The sequence below is a fragment of the Saimiri boliviensis genome, chromosome 2 (genome assembly GCF_048565385.1).
Source record: "Saimiri boliviensis isolate mSaiBol1 chromosome 2, mSaiBol1.pri, whole genome shotgun sequence".
NCBI lineage: Eukaryota > Metazoa > Chordata > Mammalia > Primates > Cebidae > Saimiri > Saimiri boliviensis.
In genome coordinates, this window is record NC_133450.1 from 68,883,085 (window position 1) to 68,895,320 (window position 12,236).

A 12,236-nucleotide genomic window follows, 5' to 3' on the forward strand; every position below is an offset into this window, starting at 1 on the left:
CATCCCTCAGGGCCCTGGGCTAACACACGTCCTTTGGTAGCCCCAACTCCCCAACATCCCTCCTTCCCTCACCCCCAGTTCCTTTCCAGGCCTGCTGTCCCCACAGCTTACAGCAGCCTCCCTAGCCCCCTGGAGCCTCTCATGTCTTTCAGGACAGTGGGAGGCAAGCCAGGTTGTGTGCCCATCATGTCCTTAGAGCTCCATCCCTTTGGCTGAAGTTGAGGAACTTACTCTCTAGGCCATGGAATTCACCCGAGCAGTGACTGGTGTGGCCCGGGTGGCCTCTGGCTGTGCCGTAGCTTTGCCTGTGGGTGAGTGTTCCCGGGAGGGGCTGCTGCTGGGGACGAGGAGACGACTGTGGCAGGTGGCGGTCCTGTCCAGGGAACCATGGGAGAGAAAATGGGGGAACACCTGCAGCCTTGCTGCCCTGCCCTGTCCTCCCACTGCAGGTGTCCGCCCTGGCTTTCAATCTGGGAAGGGGCCAGGGGCAGGCCTAGGCCCTGGGTGTCCCGCAGGTCCCTCCCCCACCCCGCCGGCCCAGACCTCCTCCTGTCTAGCCCAAAACTGTCTATCTATCACTGAGTCCCACTTTCTTCAGCTCTTCCTTCTCCTGAATTCACCATCAGAATTCATCTCCTTTGGGAGTTTCCCTTGTCAACAGGGCCCCTGCGCCCTACGAGATCTCAATCCAGAGTACTGATTTTAACAAAATTCTTCAGCCCACTTTTTTCACTGGTTTCTATAAGATCTCTTTCTGGTTTTATTTATTTATTCTCATTTGTCCTCCTTTTCACCCTCAATTCCCATCCCTCAAAGTCAACCTTTGTAATAGATTTGATGTGTGTCTGGTTTTCATATGTATTTTTGCAGAACGGGGATTGTGTTTTGTTTGCATGTGTTATAATTGACATGCAGGAGAGCATGTTATAGATCCCATTCTATTGCCCTTTCCCACACTGAACCATATTCTTGAGATCCATCAATGTTATTCAGTGAGCATCTAATCCCAGCTTCTACCTGCTGGCAAGTGCTTCTCTGCAGGTATCCACTGCTCTTTACCTTTCTGTCTCCTGGGTGGACATCCAGGGATTCTTCCAACTCCACCAGCACAAATGGCATAGGCTTGAATGACCCCTACCCTGACTTATTCTGACCCTGCCCCAACCTCTACCCTTTATTTGAGCCCTGTGCCCTCACCCTTTGCTGACCCTGTCATCCTCGGCTGCCCTGAGCCCCAACACATCTATCCTCAGACCCTTGTTGGGGGCACCGGAGGCTAGCTCCTTCATGCTGGGGTCCTTCACTGGCACCCTCTTTTGCGACTTGGAGGTAACTGGCCCTTGGCAACACACACCACTCTGTGTACCCCCAACTCAGTTCAGAGAAGTGTCATGAGCAAGTGAGGGCCTGGGCCACACCCAGCAGTCCTTTCTGTTTGTCAGAAATGCAGATGACTTCTCAGTTTAAGATTAGGCAATTTGTAAAATTAAAATAATAACAGCTCAATTTGAGCCAGCACTTTTATGTCCTAGTCATGAAGTCTAGCACTTGAGTTTGTCCATTTGTTTAATTCTTGTAACAACCCCAGAGGAAGATAAGAAGATAATGCTATCTTTTATTTACCAACAGGGACAATTTACTGTTGTCCAAGTGCTCTGTGCAGGACAGGAGGGTGTGGGGGTGCTGCTTCCAGGCTTGGAACAGAAGGTAGAATAATGAACAATGACAAGAAGTATTAATATGCCTGGCACAGTGCCTCACACCTGCAAGCCAAGGCGGTGGGTGGGTGGGGGATCACTTGAGGTCAGGAGTTTGAGACCAGCCTGGCCTGTTGGCCAGGTGACACCTGGTGACACCCCGTCTCTACCAAAAATACAAAAATTAGCCAGGCATGGTGGTACATGCCTGTAATCCCAGCTACTTGGGAGACTGAGGCAGGAGAATCACTTGAATCCAGGAGGCAGAGGTTGCAGTGACCCAAGATTGTGCCACTGCGCTCCAGCCTGGGCGACAGAGCAAGACTGTCTCAAAAAAATAAAAGTAATAGAAGTTGGGGAAGGTTGCATGGAGGTCTCAGGGCAGAGAAGGTTCTGAAGGGTGCATAGGGCAGAGACCAGGCTCCTTTGCCCTATCAATGCCCATCAGCTGAGCCTAACAGGCAGGCCCCGAGACACACAGCAGCCAGTTCCTGAGGGCTTTTGTGTGTCAGGGCCAGGCTTTCCAGGCTGCCAGGCAACTTGGCATCACCTCTCCTGCCTGCCAGTAAAACTGAACCTTCTAACCTGGTTATTGATTCCTGAGTCCTGGGGCTCATAAGCCCTCCAGGTGGCCTTTCTGGTCACTCAGGGTTTGGCCTTCACACCTGCGTCTCTTTACTTCCTCCACCATCGCTCTAAGGCCTCTCCCTGGGAGCTGGCTGAGCTCATTCCTGCACATCTGGCTATCTTTAGAACTCCTGGTTCCAAATTGCAGTTTTGGCCCCTCTGGCTGCTGGGGAGTGGAAGCTCTGCCTGCTTCCCAGGGGCTCACCATGTGGGGGAGCAAACCATGCATCCCCAGTGCTGTGAGTGGCTCCAGTCATGGAGGAGCAAAGATGAGTTCTGATTGGAAGAATCTGGGAAGGCTTCCTGGAGGAGGGAGAAATAGCATGGGCCTTGAAGAATCAGAAGCTTTCAAGTCATTCCATTCAAGCATTGCTCTCAAGTGGCATTCAAGCATTCCACAGTGCTTGCCCTGACTTCAGCCACGCAGTGCAAAACGAAGCCCATCTTTCTCTACCATGAGGACTTATTACTATCTGAAGAGTTTTTCTGGACTACAGGAGAAAGTCACGGTATCCCTCACTGATAAACACTGACCCTGCTTCAGATGAGCTAACAGCCCTGCTCAGAAAGCACGACACCCATCCTCTTCACTTCTCCCTGTCCCGGTCAAACCACCTAGCCCTAAATTCCATTGCCAAGGATCCTGTGTTACCGCGAACGGACGTCACAGTAGCATGCCTTCCTAGCCACATCTAGAAGGTTTTGTTCATTTTTGTTCTGCCTTTTATTTGAACTAAACCTGGCTTAGGAGGAAGAAAAGAGACCCTCTGATTTCCCCCAATCACCCAACCAACCAACTAGGTCAGGACCACGTAAATTAATCAGGACCAGCACTGGAGTCAAACCCCCCAGTGACCTTCGCCTTCTTCAGTAATTCCACTTCCCGAAATGAAACAGAGCGGTAGAGGGGGTCATCCCTTCTTCTGGCTCCCAACCTGGGGCAGCCCCCTCCTACTAGATGGGCAGCTGGCTCAGACAGTGGAGGGGAGGCCAACGTGAATCCACTCACACTGTTCTTTCGGTTTCCAGCCAGGGTTGCTACAGTTGTGAGTGGGGGTGAGTCTGTGGGGAAGGGGCTCAAGTAACTTCCTGCCTCTAGGGAGGCGGACTTGGGGAGCAGCCGACCTTGTCCGTGCCAAGCCTCCCTTCGCGTGGGTGGTCAGGGGAGGAGGTGGGATGAGGGGCTACATATGAAACAAGGAACTAGAAATAACGGTGCTGGAAGCTGGCAGCAGGGAACCTGGAGACTGGGAGCTGGAATGTGTGTGGGCAGGGCATGGTGGCAGCCGGGCAGGGGCCATTTCCCCTTGGCAGAGTGTTCACTGAATGACCGTAGGCATGTCTTTGAACTCCTCTGAGCTCCCGTTCCTCTCCAGGGAAAGGGTTGGTAATGCCCATTCAGGACTGTCACCAGGATTGCATAGGGTGAACCAATAGAGATTGAACGCAGGAGACAGGAAGGAGATGTGGGGCTCAGCTCCCCTTGCTTTAGTGGCTTCTGATGTGCTCTGTGGCAACACCTCGGAGGCCTCGAGCTGCCTCTTTGAGCTGCTCTGAATGTGCCTCTTACATAATCTCCAGGGCAAGATCTGCTCCTCTAACGAGATTTGCTCCCCAAATGATGAAAGCAAAGATGAGAAACTTGCAAACCACTCCCCTGTTCCAGCATTTGGCTAAGGCAGACACTGAGTGGGAGGTCAAGTGACTTTTCCAAGGAGGGTCCTGCTGCCTGTCAGAGCTTGGCCCAGAGCCCTGTGCCCAGTGACCCCACTAGCGTTTCCTCTACTTCCCCCGCCTGCCTGTGCTCCCCTTGAGTCATGCCTACTGGCCGTGCCCATAGTCTCTCCCAAGCTCAGAGTTCACCTCTTTCTCCAGATTCCCTGAGGTCCCCAAGCCTGACCCAGTGTATGTTGGGCGGTCGGGGGTGGGGGTGGGGATGTTCCTTCTCTTGAGCCCGCGAACCAACCCAGCTCCTCTTCCCCGCAGCCACGGCGGTGCAGGCTGTGCCTGTGGTGCTCGGTGCCAGGGGCTTCACTGGGGTGGGAATGGCCGAGAACTCCATAGCAGCCAACGTGATGTCCGCAGCGGCCATCGCCGACGGGGGCAGAGTTGCCTCGAGCAGCCTGGTGGCTACTCTGCAGTCACTGGGTAAGCATCCTGGCAGGGCTTGCTGGGGAGGGCGATGAGGAGAGCAAGAGCCTCCAACGGCCCCGTCCTGAGCTCAACCCCATGGGCCTCCGTCTCTCTCTTCTTCTGTCTCTCTCTACCATTCTCTCAGGATTTCTCTGATGAGCTAACAGCCCTGCGGGAGACGGGGAGGGAGGGAAAGAGCCCTGGCCAGGGACAGCGGGCTCAGGAACACTCATCCTGAAGCAGACTTGCTGGGTTACCTGGGCGTCTCCTCCCCTCTGGGGTGCAGCCTCCTTCCCTGAAGAGCGAGGCTGCTTCCAGCTCTGGAATTTACAAGAGTTCATGCCTGCAGCAGCCTCGCCCAGAACAAACGCCCGAGGGTGCTGGGAACACAAGGGGACTGCGTGGGGTCTCTGGGCCTCCGGCCCTCCTGAGGGTCACTGGAGCCTCTTCCCCCACAGTCCTGTCCCATAGAGCTTCCGTGACAGGCATGCCCCCCTGCGTTCACCCTCTCCTTCCCAGGAGCAACTGGGCTCTCCAGGTTGACCAAGTTAGTCCTGGGCTCCACTGGGTCTGCCGTGGCGGCTGGCTTTGTGAGCTTCTTCTAGCTCCCTGCCCCTCGCCCTGCAGAGAAGAGAACCGTGCCAGGAGAGAAGGTGCCCATCCGCCCTGACCCAGTGAGGTGCCAACTATAGCAAATACACCTTGGGTGAAATACACCAAATTCTGCACCCCCAGAGGAAAATAAGAAATAAAGATGGATTGTTGTGACTCTTCCCAGAAGCTTTGCCTCTCGCTGGCTGTGGGGCAGGCCCAGTGTGATACTTGGGGTGGGGAAGGGGCTCATTAGGGCTCAATTCTCTTTCCCCACACTGTCATGACAAAAACTTGGGATATGATGAACCGAAATGAATCTAAATTTGAAGATAAGCTGTCGCTACCCTGCTACTGACTCCATACGTAACCCTGGCAGGTCACCTCTCTGTCTGTTTGCGCCTCTCTAAATGGGAGTTGAACTAAATGGCCTTCAAGATCCCAACCAGGGTTGTGTTTGGCTCAGTTCCTGTGAGGACTCGAGAGCAGGGAAAGCGGTGGGGGAAGTGAGGGGTGGTGGTGGGGGGTTCGAACAGCCTGTTTTTAGCCACTTACCCCAAAGCCAGAGCCTCACATCTTTGCACACGTACCCCGCCCCTACTCTGCAAATCCAGTGGCTGTTTCCCGAGTGGTTGGCTTAGGCTCAGATATGCCACTGACTCATCTCACCGTGAATGTCCCGAGTCGTCCCTTTTCACCCAATAGCCAATAGGAAACCTTAATTTGTCAGGGCGCTGACCTTTCTTCCTTAGGATCCTTGTCCCGAAATGTCCTTGCCTAACCAGAACAAGGCCTCGTAGACACTTCTCATCGCTGCAATGTGTTCTGCCCCAGAGTATCAGGAATTCGTTCATACGTCGTTTTGCTGCTCCTTTCCACGCCGTCTATGAGCACATGCTGTGGTCCATGCACAGGGCTGGACCCCAAGGAAGAGAAGGGCACAGCTCAGTCTTTGCCTAGGCAGCCCTCACGGTGAGCTGAAGGGATGGACCCACAGGCAGATGGCCATGGGCACTGACCTCTGATAAGTGCTATGACAGGGGCCAGCCCATGCCTTGGGGGGCCAGAGGCATGTCAAGGAAGGGGCGTGTGAATTTTATCCTGAGGACTTTGGAGAGGCACTGAAGGGTTTTCAACTGTGCAGTGACCGCAGACACTACAACCCTGTGCACCTCACCCTAGGTTTCCAAAGGGAAGCAGAACTGTGAGTCTAGTGCTATAGGCATTTCAAAAACATTCAACAACTCATCCATGTCTCTTAATTGGGTCAGTGAAGCATGGTTTCTATCCAGCCGTAGGAATTAACCTTCTCAGGGTGTTCTTTCAATATGTGATTCTTTTCCCCCACCTTCCCCTTTCTTTGATGCCTTGGGGAATCTGGAAAAAGCTGTGAAACTTCTCTTCACAAAATGTACACATTCCCCAAATAATTCCCTCGATGTTACGGCATTCATTAGAACATTGGAAGACCTTCACTGAAGTGAAAGGTAAAACCCCCTGCATTAACTAGAAATCCGAGCCTTTCCGAAAGGAAAGCAGGTCTGACCTGGGTTTGGGAGGATGGATGAGCCTGCATCCCGGCTGAAGCCCAGTAAACAGTCATGCAAGGCAGGTCACCTCGGAGCATCCATTATTCTAGGTGTGGATTGTGACCTCCTCCCTTGCTCCCCTCATGAAGGTGAGGCCTTCCAGTTCCCAGGGCCTGTTTCCATTCTGGCAGCCAGCTCCTCACCCCACCTTGGCTGCATGGCTCTCATCTGATTCTTTACCTCTGACCCCTCAGCTTGGCCTCTGTGACAGGCCTAATTCTAAGAATGGGGCCCAATGAGCTCCCTGGCATAATCCCCTCCTCGCTGGGTGTTGGTGAAGCTTCTGAACGTGTTGAGCTATCACTCTTGTGATTTTGGTATGTAAATGGCAAAAAGGAGATTATCAGCCGGGCAAGGTAGCTCATGCCTGCAATCTCTGCACTTTGGGAGATCAGAGGAATCCCTTGATCCCAGGCTGGTCTCAAACATGATGAAACTCCATCACTACACACAAAAAACCCCCACAAACATTTAGCCAGGCACGGTGGTGCACACCTGTTGTCCCAATTACTCAGGAGTCAGACGTGGGAGAATCACTTGAGTCAAGAGGTTGAGGCCGCACTGAGCCATGATTGTGCCACTACACTCCAGCTGGGCAAAGGGGAGTTTCAGGAGCAGCTGAGGATGCACGTGCCTTGGCACAGGGGACCTAAAATGCATGGGGGCAGAAGGACAGCTGGGGGTCACCCAGACCAGAGGTGCCTCCCTGTAAAACCTCCATGCTTGGAAGTTCCCTCCTGCCTCCGATGGTCTCCATTGGATGTCCCCTTTCTCTTGATAGCTTTTCGGAGCTACTGCCTTCCACCCACGCTGCCATGGAAAGACCCAATTACATATCCCTCTCCAGTTCTCTCACTGAGCAGCTGGGACTTACTTCCTCCTGGGACATCTTCCCTTTGCCTCCCTCCTCCTCTGTTAGACTTCCATTCACCTTTCAAGGTCCAGGCCTTTTGCCTCCTCTTCCAGGAAGGCTCCCCAGGTATGAGAACAGATCCCTGCCTTCTCTGACTCCTCCCATGCTAGTTGGAGTCTATCACTGCACTGAACATAACGGTCTGCGTCACTTTTGTTCGGGTAAGTGCCCAGTTTCTCCTGTCATCATAGTCTCCTGGGGCTCCATATGGACCCCTCCCATCCACTCTAGCACCCGTCACATGAACGAAGACTTGAGTCTTTAGGTGACTGATAAGAGTTTGGATGTTTGTCTCCTCCAAGACTCGTGTTAAAATGTGATTCCCAGCATTGGAAGTGTGACCTAGCGTTCGGGTCATAGAGGCAGATTCCTCGTGAATGACTTGGTGCCCTCCCCACAGTAAGGAGTGAGTTTTCATTCTATTTGTTCACAAGATACCTAGCTGCTTAGACTAGCCTGGCATCTCTCTTGCTCCCTCTCTCGTCATGTGACATGCCTGCTCCTCCTTCATCCCCTTCTGCAATTGTAAGCTTCCCGAGGCTCTCACCAGAAGTAAATGCTGGAACCATGCTTCTTGTACAGTCTGCAGAACTGTGGGTCAAACAGGCTGCTTTTCTTTCTTTCTTTCTTTCTTTTTGATGGAGTCTCACACGGTCGCCCCGGCTGGAGCGCACCGGCACTATCTTTACTCACTGCAACCTCCGCCTCCTGGGTTCAAGTGATTCTCCTGCCTCAGCCTCATGAGTAGCTGGGACCACCACCACGCCTGGCTAATTGTTTTGTATTTTTAGTAGAGATAGGGTTTCACTATGTTGGCCCATCTGGTCTCGAACTCCTGACTTCATGATCTGCCTGCCTCGGCCTCCCAAAGTGTTGGGATTACAGGCGTGAGCCACAGTGCCTGGCCTCTTTTCTTTATAAATTTCCCAGTTTCAGGTATTCCTTTACTGTAACCCAAAACAGACTAACACAGCGAGGGTGTGGTCAGGGCTCCAGGTCCTCACGCATGAACTCAGCCTCTCCTTCGATCTTCCAGACACAGTTTGGTGACCATTTCTGACAGCCTCCTCCCCTCAAAGTGCCCAGAGCCCGAATGTAACCCTTGGCACTGTCTCTTTCTGCTGGCTTGCTTGTCAGCCTCTGGCAAGACTTTGAGGTTGGGCAAGGGAAGGCTGTGTCTTGCTCATTCTGGGTGTCTAGTGTCATTAATGAAGAAGAACAGAGGGCTCTGAGGTCAGTGGCTCCTGAAGTGCCCTGGCTACCCCTCACCCGCTCCCACCAGGAACCTGTGACAGTGCCAACATTGAATAAGGGGGAAATTGAGGCCCACAGAAGGCCCATGAATGGCCCTGGGTCATACGGCCCTTCCTTGTAAGGCTGAGACCAACCAAAGCCTTCTGCTTACCAATGCTGTGCAACGTTAAGCCCTCCCTCTGCCCCTCCATGACAAGGCAGACTGGGAGGTGGAGAGAACGGGCAACCTCCAGCTCACAACTCCAAACAGGGCTACAAGAAGTAAACACAGTGAGGCGCATCTGCACGTGACCTTTATTCCTCATGTTTCTCTGACCTTAGTGGGGGTTTTAGAGGTTCACCTTGGGGTACATTTTCTATTGCTTCATCTCCTTCCCCCCAAGCAGGCCCCCATCACTGACCCACCAATGACCAGGAAGACGTTGGATAATGTGGAGAGTCCAGCTGCCCCTGGGGAGGAGACAAAGAATGAATGAGGACAGGGTACAGGCAGTGACCTGGAAATCCCGCCCAGATCCCCCCTTCACGTCCTGAAAACCCCGGGGCCCTGCTTTGGGTAGAGACTGCTAGAGGCAGCTAAAAGACAAGTCAGGGGTGAATTCATGGAAACTGAGAGGTGGAAAGTCATCCACAGACAGACCCCAAGAGCTACAGGGTGTTCACTTTACACAGGAGGCCACTGAGGCCCAGAGACGGCAGGGGACCTTGCCCAGGTCACCCAGGTGAAAGAGCACAGGCATCACTTCTGGCCTGGGTTCCCTTCCTCTTCTCCCTACCCAGCACCCCATCACCCCTCTACTCCCACCCCAAACCTCACTCAGAAGGAGCCAGAAGAGGGGACAGTGAGGGAGAGACTGAAGATCCAGGAAGCTGAAGGTCACAGAACTGCAGGGAGAGGAGAAGGCCTCCCTTGGGCTCAGCCTCAGGCTGTCTTTTCCCAGTTCTGGTGGTCTGTCCGGGACACTTACCCACTGACTGCAGAATAGCCACCAGGCTCCCCGCAGAAATCCCACCCCCGTTGGCCATGGCTGCTGCGGACATCATATTGGCTGCTATGGAGGACGCAGCGATTCCTGCCCCAGTGAAGCCCATGGCACTGAGCACCATGGGCACAGCCCCCACTGCCAGGGCTGTGGGGAGAGAGAAGCTGGGTGGGCTGGGTGCAGAGATGGGCTCAGGAGAAGGGAACTCTCCCCTTAGGAATTCCTTGACTGTTTCTGGGGACTGTCAGCTTTAGCAAGAGGGAGATGGCAGCTTCGGGGTCTCATGGTGAAGAAGAGGTGGTGAGTGTGGAACCAGGCGAGGCAAAGATGTCATAGGAAGGCCAGGCATAGCCCTGGTTTGTCTCTAACTTGCTGTGTGATGCGGTGAAAGTCAACACCCTTCATTGGGTCTCTAGTTTTGTGTGTGTGTGTGTGTGTGTGTGTGTGTGTGTGTGTGTGTGTGTGTGTCTGAATATAAATGTGAAAAGAGCCATGTGGAGTTTAGCTGCAAATCCTCTTTCAAACGAAATCTTCCTTCTACACTTATTCTATATAAGGACTAGAGGAGAAGCTGTCCTGATTGGGAGGGAGCTTTTCCCTGGAGTATCTTGATGCTGCTCTCCCCTATGGTTCACTCAGGCAGCTTCGGGAGTGGAGGGTGAGGGGGTGAGAGCCAGCTCAGCGCGTCATCTCTGCGGCCTCCCAGCACCCCCGGACCAGGCTAGGTGATGGTCCAGAGTCAGAAGCGATCGATCCAGGTAACTTACCTCCTCCCACTGCAGCAGCAGCTGCCACTTCTAGAAAGAGAGTGCCAGGGGAAAGCAGAGGGGAGAAGGGAGAAGGAAGAGAGAGAGAAGAAAAGGGAGGGAGAGGGAGGGAGTCAGTAATCAGCGGGTTAATGGAATCAGGGAACTAAGCTATTTCCCGTCCCTTCCAGGCCTGGGGTCGGGAAGGCCTGCTCGGCTCCCAGCCCGCCCGCCCCCTGGGGAAGCAAGACTCACCCAGCAAGGTGAGGCCGTCTGGGTTCCAACTCGACCCAGGAAATGTCAGCCTTCTTGGGGTGTTCCTTCCCCCTCCATCCAACAGGGATACGCCCGCACCCTTTGCCCAGCAAGACGCAGGCCCCGCCCTCCCCACACCGCGCTCTCCCGCCCCGCTCGACGGATCCATCAAGAGAAAAGCGCTGGAAAGAACCTAGAAGCCATAGCCAGTGGGCCGTGCTCCCAAATTGCTGTAACACCCGCCCCGACTCCAACCCGCCAATAACCACGCTGCAAAAACAAAACAAAAAAACAAACCTCAAAACCAAAAACCAAAAACAACACAACAATAACGAACAAGATACAAGGAGAAAAACGGTGTTTAATTTCACCTCCAGAGAGACGCTAACATAATACATTCTGACCTTTTCTTCCAGCCTGAATATGTAAACACCCCTCCACCACCTGCAAGTTCCCGTCACACTCCGCTTTGCTGGTTACTCACTTTAGCTACTCAACCATTTAGATTTACCTAGGTTGTTTAATATTCTTCAACAAGATTTTTTAAAAGCCAAGTTTATTAAGGCGTATGTCATTTACACAAGTTAAAATTCACCCTTTTGGTGTACACTTCTGTGGGTCAGGGTGACTTTGACAGCTCTGATACAAACCATTTTTTTACATGCCCGGCCCCTCCACCAAATTCTCTCAGGCTCTTTTGGAGTCACCCCGTCTCCGCTCCCGGCAACTATCCCATCCCCGCACACTTGCCTTTTCCAGAACTTTAACATGATACTGAACTGTCATTAAACATTCCATCCCCCTGGATTCAACGTATCAGGCCCCCTTTTAAGGGTTTAAGGTCTAATTTTTGCCCTGATAAGTTATCTTAGCATGAAGTGCTAACATTGTGAGGCACAAGTATTTTCTGTATATTGCTGGAGGTGGAACTGCTGGGTCAGAAAGTATGCATTTTTTTTCCTAATAGCACCTAATATCTATGTTGTTATGTTGACGTCCAAAAACATTGCCATCAGTTTACATTTTCCCAGAAGTTTGTAGGATGATCTATTTTTTCTGCTCCTCACTAACAATTAGCTTTGTCCTTAAGAAACAACAGCAAAAACCCTTTGTTGATTTAATATGTGACTTCTTTTAATATACACTTCCCTTTACCACGAGTGAGACTAAACTATTTTTAAGCTTATTAGCCTCATGTACTCCTTATTTTGTGAGTTATCTTCTCATATTCTTGGACCTTTGTTTTACTGAAGTATTTTTTTCCTTATTGATATATAGGAATTCATGATATATTAATTATCTTCATCCATTCTTACAGATGTTGCAAATTTTTATTTCTAGTTCATTGCTGCCTTTTTGGTATCTTTTTTTCATAGAAAAGTGTTTAATATTTATGAGAACTTACCAATATTTTACTTTATTATTTTTGTCTTTAGAAAAGGCCATTT

At 52.1% G+C, this 12,236-nt stretch overlaps 2 protein-coding genes across 2 annotated transcripts; one reads left to right on the forward strand and one right to left on the reverse strand.

Annotated features, from left to right (window-relative positions):
* The first annotated feature begins 241 nt into the window (after positions 1 to 241).
* LOC101053429 (interferon alpha-inducible protein 27, mitochondrial) lies at positions 242 to 5,097 on the forward strand. The gene is made up of 5 exons (XM_039469279.2): positions 242 to 311; positions 3,354 to 3,380; positions 3,493 to 3,495; positions 4,311 to 4,472; positions 4,977 to 5,097. Exons 1-5 carry the CDS (start codon positions 242 to 244, stop codon positions 5,060 to 5,062), a joined length of 348 nt encoding a protein of 115 aa, XP_039325213.1. The 3' UTR covers positions 5,063 to 5,097.
* Positions 5,098 to 9,086: 3,989 nt separating this feature from the next.
* Positions 9,087 to 10,957, reverse strand: LOC101033551 (interferon alpha-inducible protein 27-like protein 2). The gene is given in 5 exon segments (XM_039469014.2): positions 9,087 to 9,180; positions 9,182 to 9,254; positions 9,773 to 9,934; positions 10,555 to 10,584; positions 10,789 to 10,957. Coding segments are annotated over 5 exon segments (516 nt in total). The 3' UTR covers positions 9,087 to 9,098.
* Between the last annotated feature and the right edge of the window lie 1,279 nt (positions 10,958 to 12,236).